Here is an 11,876-nt window from a genome sequence, read left to right as displayed (position 1 = left end):
GTAAGTGCTGCTTGGTGGATTACATGTATGCCGAATTTACCAGAAGGCTCTAATGATTCATAAAAGGTCTGAAGTTGTGTTGTAACAGGTGTGTACCTTTGGCGAAAAGCAAGGTAACGTTAAACTGACAGATTTTGTCATAACACTGCTTGATGGCCATGTTTAGTGCCGTGGCTTTACCAAAGGGAGGGAACTTCAACCAAACACTGCCATCAAGTGGATGAGTTTTAACATTGGTTATCGGTATCTGATGATGCATTCAGGCCCTACGGGAATACTCAGGAACGTCATGTGGGATTAAGTCAAACGCCATGTTCGCAGATTTCTGTAGGCATTGGTTGCTCCTGATCATCTTTTCACACATAACATACACGAATCTAGTGAGTGATACGTCTGAGTTCATGCAAGTAGTTGTGTGCTGTCATGGCAGCATGGCAGCTGTGATCACAGATGATTTATGTGATGAAAATGGTTCATACATTCATTTGAAATGAACGTATTTGAACCTGACTACAGTTATTTCCTTGTTGGTGACTTTAGAATTCAGTAAATCAGAGACACTGGCGTCCATCACCAAACCATGTTCATAAGTAGTATTTACCAGCTGAAAGCTGAGGTAAACAGTATTTTCTATTCGTATTTACCATCTGAAATCTGGGGTGAATTGTATTTTCAAGTGGCATTTACAGTCTGAAACCTGAGGTGAACACACGTCCAGTACAGAACAAACAGGCTGAAAGCAGCAACCCTGCCTACAGTAGTCAGACTGTACAATACAGAACTGAATAGAACAAAAGATGGATAGCTGAAGTCTTTGGGGTCTGTTTTTGTTTGTTTGTTTTGTGTTTTGTGTTTTATATTGTTGTTTTTTTATGGCATTTTAAAATGTATGCATGGTTGTATGTAAGTCTATGGTTGTATTTTGTAAATGCATATGTGTGGGTGCATTTGTGTATATAGATATGTATAGTTTTACATTTTCATGAGGTACAATCATGTATAGATATATTTTTATTTTTATTAATGTAAATTCTGCTTCTATTCAGTTGTCAACTGTGAGCATGAATACTAATAAACTCAAACTCACCTGAGAACTTCGTCTTTCCCATTGGACACGAATGCAGCACATTCGCGCATGTCTGTTTGTTTGAGGATAAACAAAACTGCATGACCCATTCACGGTCTGGGAAAACAAAGAGTCGCATTCAGGTAATATAGAGTGACTTGGCGCTATTTAACTTAAGATAGTCCAAACCATATGTTATTGTCGACTGTGTGTCTGATATCAAACTGTTAACGTTAGATACATTGGCTATCTGACGCAGTTTAGCTCTAAATAGTGGTTCCTGTTAGCTAGCGTTAATCTGGTAGCTAACATTACAGGCGACTATAGCTAACACTAGCTAGGTTAACTATCTGGTAACGTTATGCTCCCACGGGTCAAAATGACATTTGACAGCTTGTCTGTTTACTTTGGTTTGCTACGTAACTCAATTACCCCCCGCCGTCAACGAATAGCCCATATTAGCAACTTGTAGAGACGACATGGTAAACTGGCTTGCTAGGCCACTGAAATAGCTTGCATTCCTTAGGCCTAAACTAGCTTAACGGTACAACAAAATACTAACTACACTTAGCGGGCAGGCAGCGATGGCAGACAACGGCAAACAAAGCTGAGCGCTGGGCCTAATGTTAATGATTTGTGGAGGATTCCTGTCTAGTTATTTTTGTTTGATCAGAGCCTGTCAACAGTAACAGTATGCCTGTTGGCTGCCTGCCTGCCTGTCCTGCAGACCCACAGTCCCTGTTGTAAATCATCTGTGAATTCACGGGACTCCAATCTATGGAAACGTCCATAGATACATACATTTAATATCAGCTGCCACTAAAACCTCTAAACCTGCTTACTCATTTTCAAACTGATTTATGGTAAGAAATTGTCACTTAGTAAATGGGCCACCAAACTTTCAGAGGGAACATTAGTCCTGGATGCTCCTATATTTTTTGTTGTTTGTTTTTTATGGCTTGTATGGCTGGCCTTCAAGTTGATCTCTGTCAATTTTTGCTTGATCTTTGGTCTTCATTATAATGATTAAAAGGTCTGATTTTGGGCTCATGTAGGCTCAGGTATGGAGAGCACCCCACCTTGCCATACCCATATGACACCCATGACTCATATTCCGTTTACCTTGTGTGTGTACATCTAGGTGTGACTATGGGGAAGTCACTCTCCCACCTCACTAAGCAGACATGCCATGATGAGTGTCAGGACAGCTTGACCTCTGCTCTGGAGGACGGCACCCAGCCTGAGGACGGGAAAGGTGGCGACGTCTCCCAGTTTCCCTATGTGGAGTTCACGGGACGGGACAGTGTAACATGTCCCACGTGCCAGGGCACCGGGAGGATCCCCAGAGGTAAGCAAAGGGGTTTTCCCGGACAGAATTGCGTACCATTTAGGGTGGCGGTTGCCTAGAGGTCAGAGAAGCAGGCTTGTGACTGGATGGTTGTTAGTTCAAATCACATGAATGGCTTGGAAAATGTGGGTGGGGGGAAGTGAAAGTGGAACACTCCTCCCTCATCAGTTACTGTCAAATTGCCCTTGAGCAAGGCACTGAACCCCCAACTGCTCCAGTGGATCTGCTCAGTGGCCACCAGTAGAAGACTGTGGTTGTACTGGACAACTCCCAGTATGAAGAACCATGTGTAGAACTATATGAATGTGTAGTGCTGGAAAAAAACGATAGAGATAGTTGACATTCCCTGGATAAAAAAAATGTTAGTATGTGCTAGTGTTATGTTAATGTTAGTATTTGCCAAGTTTGAACCTTGTAAACTTACTGTTTGGTGTCATTCTGATAATCCTAAACCAGGTTTATAAATGGTGTATGTGTGTATGATCAGTTGTGTAGATAAATATGCCTAGTTTGTCCCATACAACAAAATCAATAGTTGATGACTAAACATTGATTGTTACCTGTTTTTCAGGCCAGGAAAATCAGCTTGTGGCATTGATTCCATATAGTGACCAAAGGCTCCGGCCCAGACGAACGTAAGTCAATTTTATCTTGTGTGTGTGTGTGTGTGTGTCTTGAGAGGGGGTGTTAGAATGAACTACCCACATTTAAGTCATATACCTAAGTATGCAGTTACAGGGAAAATTCAACTGAAGGTAGTAATAATAGGATTCCTACACAAGTCTGGAACGCCAGCCAAAAATCTTTGCATCAAATCAAAAGAAATTGAGGTCTGGAAAAAGGATGGAATCTTGAAATTGAAACTGTGGGAACCCTGCTAACAATCTAGTTTACATATAGTGTGTTTTTCCCTCTGGCTTCATCAGGAAGTTGTATGTAACGGCGTCGGTCCTGGTCTGCTTGTTGCTGTCCATCCTGGCCGTCTTCTTCCTCTTCCCTCGCACCATCGATGTGTCCTACGTCGGGGTGAAGTCGGTGTTCGTCAGCTACGACCAAGACAAGCGCATCGTCTACCTTAACATCACGGTGAGCTCCTGACGCCCATGACGCAGTGGAACTTACAGTAGCGTGTATTCGTTGCCTGTAGGACCCGTTACAGGAGCGCGAACACGTTGCAATGTCATGTGTTTCAAGTAGAGGTGCTAAAATACAAATACTTCTAAATGAACAACTGCAAATGAAGAAGTAGTAGTTTCTGGTGTAAACGCACACCAACAACTATCATAGTGGCCAACTGGTAACTATATAGCTGCCAATACCTGTTGACTGATCCCAGTCACTAAGGCTTTGTTCAGACTGCAGGTGAATCTTTAGTTCTGACTGTCCACACTGTTATTTGCAAGTGACCAGGTCAGATTTGTGTGTTCAGACACCATTAAGCTATCTGCATTGGTTGCCGTGGTAACGACATCAGCGTGTCAAAATACCATTTTAAATTAAATATTGTGGTGCTGCAGAGATGTCCTGGCCTACACATCGTATTCTACAGACTTAAGAAAACATCTTTGTTTGGTACAGATCCCCGCAAAAATCACACCATAATCATTTTAATACGTTTTTTCAATGAAAATGAGAATAATGATGTCAAAATTATCATTCCCTCTAATTTCGCAAATCATATCGCAATTGCAATATCAGACAAAATATTCGCAATTTGATATTTTTTCAAAATCGTTCAGCCCTATTCTCAACTTATTTAAGGGACGCATGTATCGTCTTTTCATCTTTTTCTCGAGGCAGCTATTGAGACTGTATCGCCGCCCTCTTGTGGATAAATGGTTTCTACCCCGACAGGTTCAAGGCAGCTGGTGGACGGGTCTGTACTATAGCTGGGCATATCACCTTGCCTTTAACTAAACCAAATCAGTTTGCTGATCCTCCTGCATGTGATGATGAGTGGCTTTAACCCTCCAGACCTCATTAGAAATCTACAGCATGCCCACAACTTGCTGAGCACAGGTTTCACTCCAATGTGAACACCTAAAAAATAATAATATCAACCCTCTAGATAATAAAGAGATACAGTTAGGATAACCTAACAACAAAACACAGACCTATCTGTTGCTGTCGATGACAATAAAAGCCTGTTAGCTAGAACTTCTGAGTCAGATTAATTTATTGCTCCAAGTTTAATTTATTGCTTCAACTTTACTGTCCCAGCAACATCAAAGGGATTATCCCACTTACTTTCTTTCGATATGAATGCTATGTCTACACATCCACCTAACAGAAGACACCTTTATCACAACTTCCAGCCATCTTTGATGATGAATTCTGGTTGTTATTTGTGTATTTTCAGTGTGTTCATAAATTGTTCTTAGCTAACGTCATGTTAGCTAGTATGACGAGTGCATCTACTGACTAAAGATCTGACTGATTGTCCAACATTTTGGTTGAAAATAATTCTGGCAAAATGCATTAGGCTTGCAACAGTAAGATAAAGGGCAGGTAATTGTCCAAACCTCACATTTTACAGACTCTTTTTTTTTTTTTTTGTCGCCATCCCCCATATCAACAAGCCTCCCCCCTTCTGAAGTGGCCTTGAGCAAGACACTGAATCCCTACCAGCTCCAGGAGAATATAAAATAAAATAAAATAAATATAACATATCATTTGTCAAGTTGTGCAGTACGGTAGGGATGGGACGGTATGCTTATCTCACGATACGATTCAATATGCGATATGAGGTTCACGATTCAATACAACCATGATACGATGTAATAAATAGAAGCTCAATGACAACAAAGTATGGCTGTGCAGAATTCTGTTTATTTCTGAGCTGCACATTTTTCGAGCAATGGCACTGGCTTGCTAGAATGTAAACACATGATTAGAATGTAAAGAATTAAAAATTGTTCATATAATTTTGATAGAGCTGGCGAAATTTTGAAGTGCAAGCCAACTCATTTGTGATTTCTACAGCAGAATAAAATGGGGCTAACATCACAATTCATTTTCCTGCCCCACGATACGTACTGTCACCTTTTTTCTATTGCGATATACTGAATTTCGATATATCGTCCCGTCCCTACAGTACGGCTATTCATAGCTGCTACAGGGTCAAGAGGGTTAAAGCCCATAAGTGGTTGTACTAATCAACTATTCCAACACTGGTTCTCCATCCAGAACACTCTAGACATCACCAATAATAACTACTACTCGGTGGAGGTGGCCAACATCACAGCCCAGGTGCAGTTTGCCAAGACGGTGATTGGTAAATCTCGCATCAGCAACATCACTGCCATCAGTCCACTGGACATGAAGCAGGTACGATGAGATATCTGTCCACCAGTTACCATATATTCATGTGGGGAGAACTGAGACACTCTTCATTGTTGTTTTCAATTCTTTTCAGATCGATTATATGGTTCCCACCGTCATAGCAGATGAGATGAGCTACATGTAGTAAGTACAGCCTTCAGCAGAGCATGCAACACTGGATACATTTACAAGCTATAGATGCTGCTGGAAATATATACTGATGATACACAGAACAGCTAACACTTAGGGATGTAAGTTGGGAGTCTAGACTTCTGGAAAACATGTTTCTAAGGCCTTGGTCAAACGCAAAGCTTGACTGTGAGCGTCAGAGTAACACAGAGCAAAAGCTCAAAGGACACAAGGAGTGTCACATCAGTCAAACATTCATTCATTCAAACACAAAGTTTGACAACAACTTGCAAGCTATCTTATTATCCTTAGCTGGCTAACCTGAAGTAATAACGGTGTTGAAATAAAGATTGACAAGAGAAAGTTGGTGATTGCTCTGCTTGCTCTTGAACACGAGGATAAAGAGCCCATTCTGAAACGGAGGATGCAACTTAAGTCAGTTAATGTTCACCAGTAAGAGGCTGTTTACTTCCCTCCAAGCGCTGCAGAATGTGTTTTTTTTTTCTCTGACATTGACGTAATGCATTGAGTGGCTAAACCGCCCCAAAACACACAGCGTCAAAAACAAGAGGCGCATAGATGTGATGAGACGCCTGCCTGCCATGACCAAACCATGCAAAATGTCTGAGAACAAAATGTGCCAGCAGATTCAAAAGCACTGTATGTGATCAAGACATAATGAAGCCTTGCCATCCCACTATGCACATATGCCACTTTCTATAAGAGATGCACTTGTCTTTACTTTAAGGAGCTGTGGAAGTATCATGTGTTAACCAGCTGAGTCTGATTTTACGCAGATGGTGAAAACCAAAAGTGGAAGCAGTAAGATGTGTCCTTGCCACATTTCATAATCAGAGTCTGAGCTTACCGAGTTATTCTGACCCAGTTCTGATGTTATATGCATCGAGCCAAAACCAGCACAGTTGAGTTAAAGGTTAAGAAGGGAACCCTCAGTGCATGGAAAGGTAGTAATGGTTTTACTGGTACACATTACACAGTGCAGCATGCCAACAAAACCTCTTGTCTTATTTTCCAGTGACTACTGCACTCTGCAGACCATCAAGGTGCACAACATTGTTGTCATGATGCAGTAAGTTGTGCTTGATATTAAACAGTTAATCCACAACATTTGAAGTGGCTCTGTGTGTGTGCGTGGCCTCACCTCGTCCTCTTCCCTGCTCTGCAGAGTGACTGTCACCACAGCGTACTTCGGCCACGCGGAGCAGGTATCTCAGGAGATTTACCAGTACGTGGACTGCGGAGGGAACACCACCTCTCTCCGAGGGCAGAACAAGCCGTCCAACATCCTGCATCCTCCTGAGTAACCGCCCCGCCCTCCTCCTCATCGGCCCCGACCTGGGTCCCGGGAAGCTAGCCTTAGATGGTTCACTGTGTTCTCCCCTCCTCCTCCTCCACCTACACTATCTAACAAATGAGTGTTGTCACCATGCCAGAATAAATCCATATTACCAAGATCCCACGGCAAGCAAGAAAATCCACAATGTCACAGAACCACATTGTAACAAGTTGTGTTTCCACATTGGCTTGACAGCTTTGTAGCAGCTTTTTCACAGGGGTTTTAATGTCGGTTGGGTGAAATAGTTCCATATTTGGCTCCTGGAACCAGTTTGTTCAATCAGTTGAGGTGAACTGGAATCCAGTTCAACACATGGTGGAGTGTTTGATGCTGTCGTCATGGTTTCAGTTCTTTGACTCTGTTCCAACTCTGTCTCCTCCAATCCTTCTAACTATTCCAATCCACATGTCTAGAAGTGATGTTGTTTCTAAAATTCAGTATTGAATTCAATTTTTCACAACAGTATCAAAGGTAGTATCGCAATTCTGGTTATGGTGACAACATTGTAACAAATAGATTCCACTCTCATGCGTTTCTTTGTGTTAGTAAACCATGGTGTTGGATGTGAATGCCAATTGTGCAGTGATGCTATCATGCTTAAGCAAAGAAGTGAGGAGGAAAGACAGGGGCTTTGGATCAAATATTCCAGTTGCATATTTGAATACTTTATAGAAACCATAATGCACTTTATGAACAAATTTCAAACGCACATTTCATCGACAAACAATCTCAACGTCACCATTCCACACCAGCGAGTTCTACTCAGTTAGCTAAAACGTATCCATCCACTGGAAAAAGAGATCAATTTTAAATAGTTCTGAGGTCAATTAAGAACTAACAGCAAAAAGTGGTGTCACTACATTATAGGCGCGTTATGATGATGCACTGTGTGAACCTGGCATAAGCTTATATTGTTCACGGTCTTCCTCTCTGGGAACACTGTCCAAAACCTTGAGTTGTGCACAATCTGCTTACTTACCTTGTACTGGGCTGTGGGGTGCTCACTATAACAGTTTGTTCTCTGCTGTTAGACTTGAAAAGCATCTCTCACTGCAATAAAATATATATTTTTTTATTTAATGAAGGTACTTATTAGGGGTGGGACCATAAGCTTGTCTCACAATACGTTTAGATTCGCGATACGGGGGTTCATGATTCAATACAACCATAAGTTCAATGAGTCTAACTGCAACATTAAGTTTATTTCTGAGAGACAAATCTTTCTAGCGATGGCATTGGCTTGCTAAAATGTAAACAACAATTTAAAAATGTCATTACAAAGTGCAAATAATATAATTTGGATGGAGAGCTTGTGAAACTGTGATGGTCAAGCGTCTCATTTGTGATTACTACAGCAGAATAAAATGGAGCTAATATTGCGATTTATTTTCTGCCCCACGATACGTATTGTCACTTTTTTTTATTGCGATATATTGAATTTCAATATGTCGTCCCTGCTGCGTTCCATTTAAAGTTGGAAGAGAGAAATTCTCAGCTGGCAGGTTGCAATTCCAGCCTCGGTGGTTTTTGTAGCGGTCCAGCTCGGAAAATCAGGGAAGATAAAATTTGGTTCCCCATGCAACAGCTAATGTTATGTCAATGATATTCAGCAATGTTAGCTAGATTTTATAGATTTAGTTTCCTTCTTGGACTTGAAGGGCCATTCCATTGCTTTTTCCACTAGTAGGAAGTCCGAATTTCCAATTTTCCAATTTCCAGCATTAAATTCTGCCCCCCTGCTGAGAAGTGCTTCACCTACATTGTGGGACACCTTGTGATTTCTATGGCCACGAGTGAGTTTACATGTTGAAATGCATATTAATCAGCAGATTGGTGTAGCTCTATTGGCCTCTTAGCATGGTGTTCTCGTTTTACTACCTAATAAAATGTTCTCATTTTACCCACTAATGCTTATTTGACCAGCGTTTTTTACATTCTCCATGATTTTTTTCTTGACCAAACTGGTAAAATAAGCATCTTAAAGGGAGCTTGTTTGTTTTTATGCCCTAACTTTTACTGAAATTACATTGGCATATCAAACCTTGTTTGAGAATTCGGTAAACATCTTTGATTAGAACTTGATTACCATTTTATATTTTAGTGTGATTTGTACCTACACCAAACTTCTGAAGATTTAGATGCATTACATCGATCAATTTTTCATCTTGTAAATACTTTGAAATTGTGTCCGATATATCGTCACTAAACACTACATTTGTCCTGAAACATCAGCCTCATAAGGTTATAACATTCACACTGTTTTTTCCTAAGCACTTTAATCATAGTAGTTTTGAAAGTACTGGGATTGAAAGAATACATTAGCACATCACCTTTTGATTTTTTTGTTTTGGTCCAAAAATCTACTTTCAGTGTTTGTTTATAATTCCCTACTAATCATATTTAACAGATGGAAAAGCTATTTTAGACTATTATTACTTGTGTCATTTTTAACATTTTGTTTGTCATTATTCCGAGTGGTTAAATCACTATTTGTTGTGAGTGTAATGTTTCTGAAAGCATGAATAAAGTTTTTAAACCATGAGATTTATCTATGGAGTGATTTTATTGATGGGTGACCAGAACCCTAAAGATGAAACTGCATTTTCAGCTCAGCTGGAGTGGAAACCAGACAGTGGAACCTTGCTTATACCTACTTTTTTTCATCAGTCACTCTTACATCATCAATCACTCTTACAAAACTGAATCATAAAAGTAAACGTGTGAATGTTATAATTGCAGTCATCAGGTTTTCCTCAATACAGTAGCACTATGACCAGAAATTATCTGTGTTGGTGAACTCTGTAAGAAGAAGTCCTTTTGATGCAGAAGAGTCATCCAAATCAATTAAAACCACTTCTACAACAATATATGTTGTTGAATGCTGTCACAATGCTGTAATAAAAGCAGTTTCACTCGATATTTGTGGTGCATTTTTATGCTAGTTTTAGCGTCAAACTAACTTCCGGTTCAGAACAGTGTTGCCTTCAAAGTAAAAGCACAGGAATTTACAGTTGTGACAATGGAATTTCAATATGTATTATTCAGTTTCTCCTCAATAAAACCATAAGAGGAGTTTGGCTCAGTAGGTAAAGCATCAGCCTTTCATGTAAGAAGATTGTGAGTTAAAATCAAGGTTTGTCCTTTTCAAAGTCAAAAACAAGGGGCATATTTTCCAATAGAAAGTTTGGCCTTTGTGAATAACTCCAACAATGTAGTTGCAATGAAATGGTTTATTTATTTATTTATTTTTCAATATCTTTTTATTGCCAATTTAAGCACTTTGTAATTCCTGTTTTTGAAATCTGATGAGTAAATGATGTTCCCTGGTTGATTTTCGACTCGCACAATTTTGGTGGTACCTTTGTTGAAATTAAATCTAATAAAGTTAAATAAGTTCTGCATGTATCAACAATGCTTTTAGACACTTCATGACTCCCTCCTCTTTCTGTGTCACTATCTTGATTTAAAAACAGTGACCCAGTACAACTTCACTATGAAGTGGCCTGATAGGCTACTTCTGCAGTGAACTGTGGATCAATGCTCTTATTGATATTTTCATTTCTGGGCATTAAAGCAATGAGAAAACTAATGTTTTCTATATCAAAGCAATGAGTAACTGTTATCCACAGTCCTCTCTCACACGATCTTTCCTTTCACATCGTTCTCAATGAGGAAGAAATAATTGTTCCCATAAATGTAATTTTGTAAGGGAAAAAGAGGTTAAAAAGCAAGGTGTGTGTGTCTGCGAGATCACAAGTATAGTCTTCTCTACCTTGAGAAAGGTTTAGCTAGAGGCCTGTCTCATGAAGCCAGATTAGTGGGTTAGCGAGCTAACTTTGGGTTTAACCCTGGCTTTGCTGTCTCACAAAGGTGGCTCACTTTTTACCGGGGTAGATCACCATGGTAACTTATGGCTAACCTGCTCCGGAGCAGGGTAAGTTCAGGCTATCAGGTCAAAACGGATGAAAGGCCTCCTGACCAATCAGCTCTCTGGAAACAGGGAGTCACCATTCCTACAGGATCCCGATATGGACAAAAATACAAGTAATCAATTGCTATTGAATTAACAGACAGTAAGAAGTGCTGTTCACAGGGAGACGTGTTTACAGACCTGTAGAATCACTTTGCTTTCCACGATAATGTATTATATCAGAGGTGTGGCAGGTGGCCTACTTAATTGACCATATCATCACAGTGAATGAAAGTTACTTTTGCATATGTTAATTGCGCTGAATTTTTTTCATTGGATTCCCGACAGTGTTTGGTTCAATGTAGCCTATTGCAGCAGGTTTTAAGTCAAACACATTCTTGACAAGGCTTTAGATACTTAGATCAGAGACGGGAGAAGAACAGCTGATATGCAAATGCTTTCAGGTTGGTGTGTATTTCAAGGACAACAGTTTTGTGTTGAACCCAGATTGAGAACCAAGGTCTTAGGCAATCAAGTTGCGCTTTAAGTTTTCACTTTCATTCTTGGTGAAGTGATAAACTCTAATCGCAGCATCAGTTTGGCTGGGAGTATCTTCTAGGAGTGTAAGAAAATATTGATAAGCTTGTACTTGTACAGTTTTACAATACAACCTTTGACTTTTTATTTCTTTGAATGATATACTTAAATCTGTGCACTATACTGTAGAGGTTATAGAGTAACAATT

General features: G+C 40.0%; 1 protein-coding gene across 1 annotated transcript; it reads left to right on the top strand.

Annotated features, from left to right (window-relative positions):
* The first annotated feature begins 564 nt into the window (after positions 1–564).
* On the top strand, positions 565–9,732 carry tmem106bb (transmembrane protein 106Bb). Its single transcript, XM_071540303.1, has 9 exons — positions 565–616; positions 1,125–1,209; positions 2,208–2,414; positions 2,986–3,049; positions 3,341–3,500; positions 5,601–5,741; positions 5,830–5,879; positions 6,901–6,954; positions 7,051–9,732. Exons 3-9 carry the CDS (start codon positions 2,216–2,218, stop codon positions 7,187–7,189), a joined length of 807 nt encoding a protein of 268 aa, XP_071396404.1. The 5' UTR covers positions 565–616; positions 1,125–1,209; positions 2,208–2,215; the 3' UTR covers positions 7,190–9,732.
* Positions 9,733–11,876: the final 2,144 nt, after the last annotated feature.

This window comes from Centroberyx affinis, unplaced genomic scaffold (assembly GCF_046629955.1).
Source record: "Centroberyx affinis isolate AG114_WGS23_722 - 3 ecotype Tasmania unplaced genomic scaffold, CSIRO-AGI_Caff_v1 ptg003604l_1, whole genome shotgun sequence".
Taxonomy (NCBI): Eukaryota; Metazoa; Chordata; class Actinopteri; order Beryciformes; family Berycidae; genus Centroberyx; species Centroberyx affinis.
This window is presented reverse-complemented; position numbering and strand designations above follow the sequence as displayed.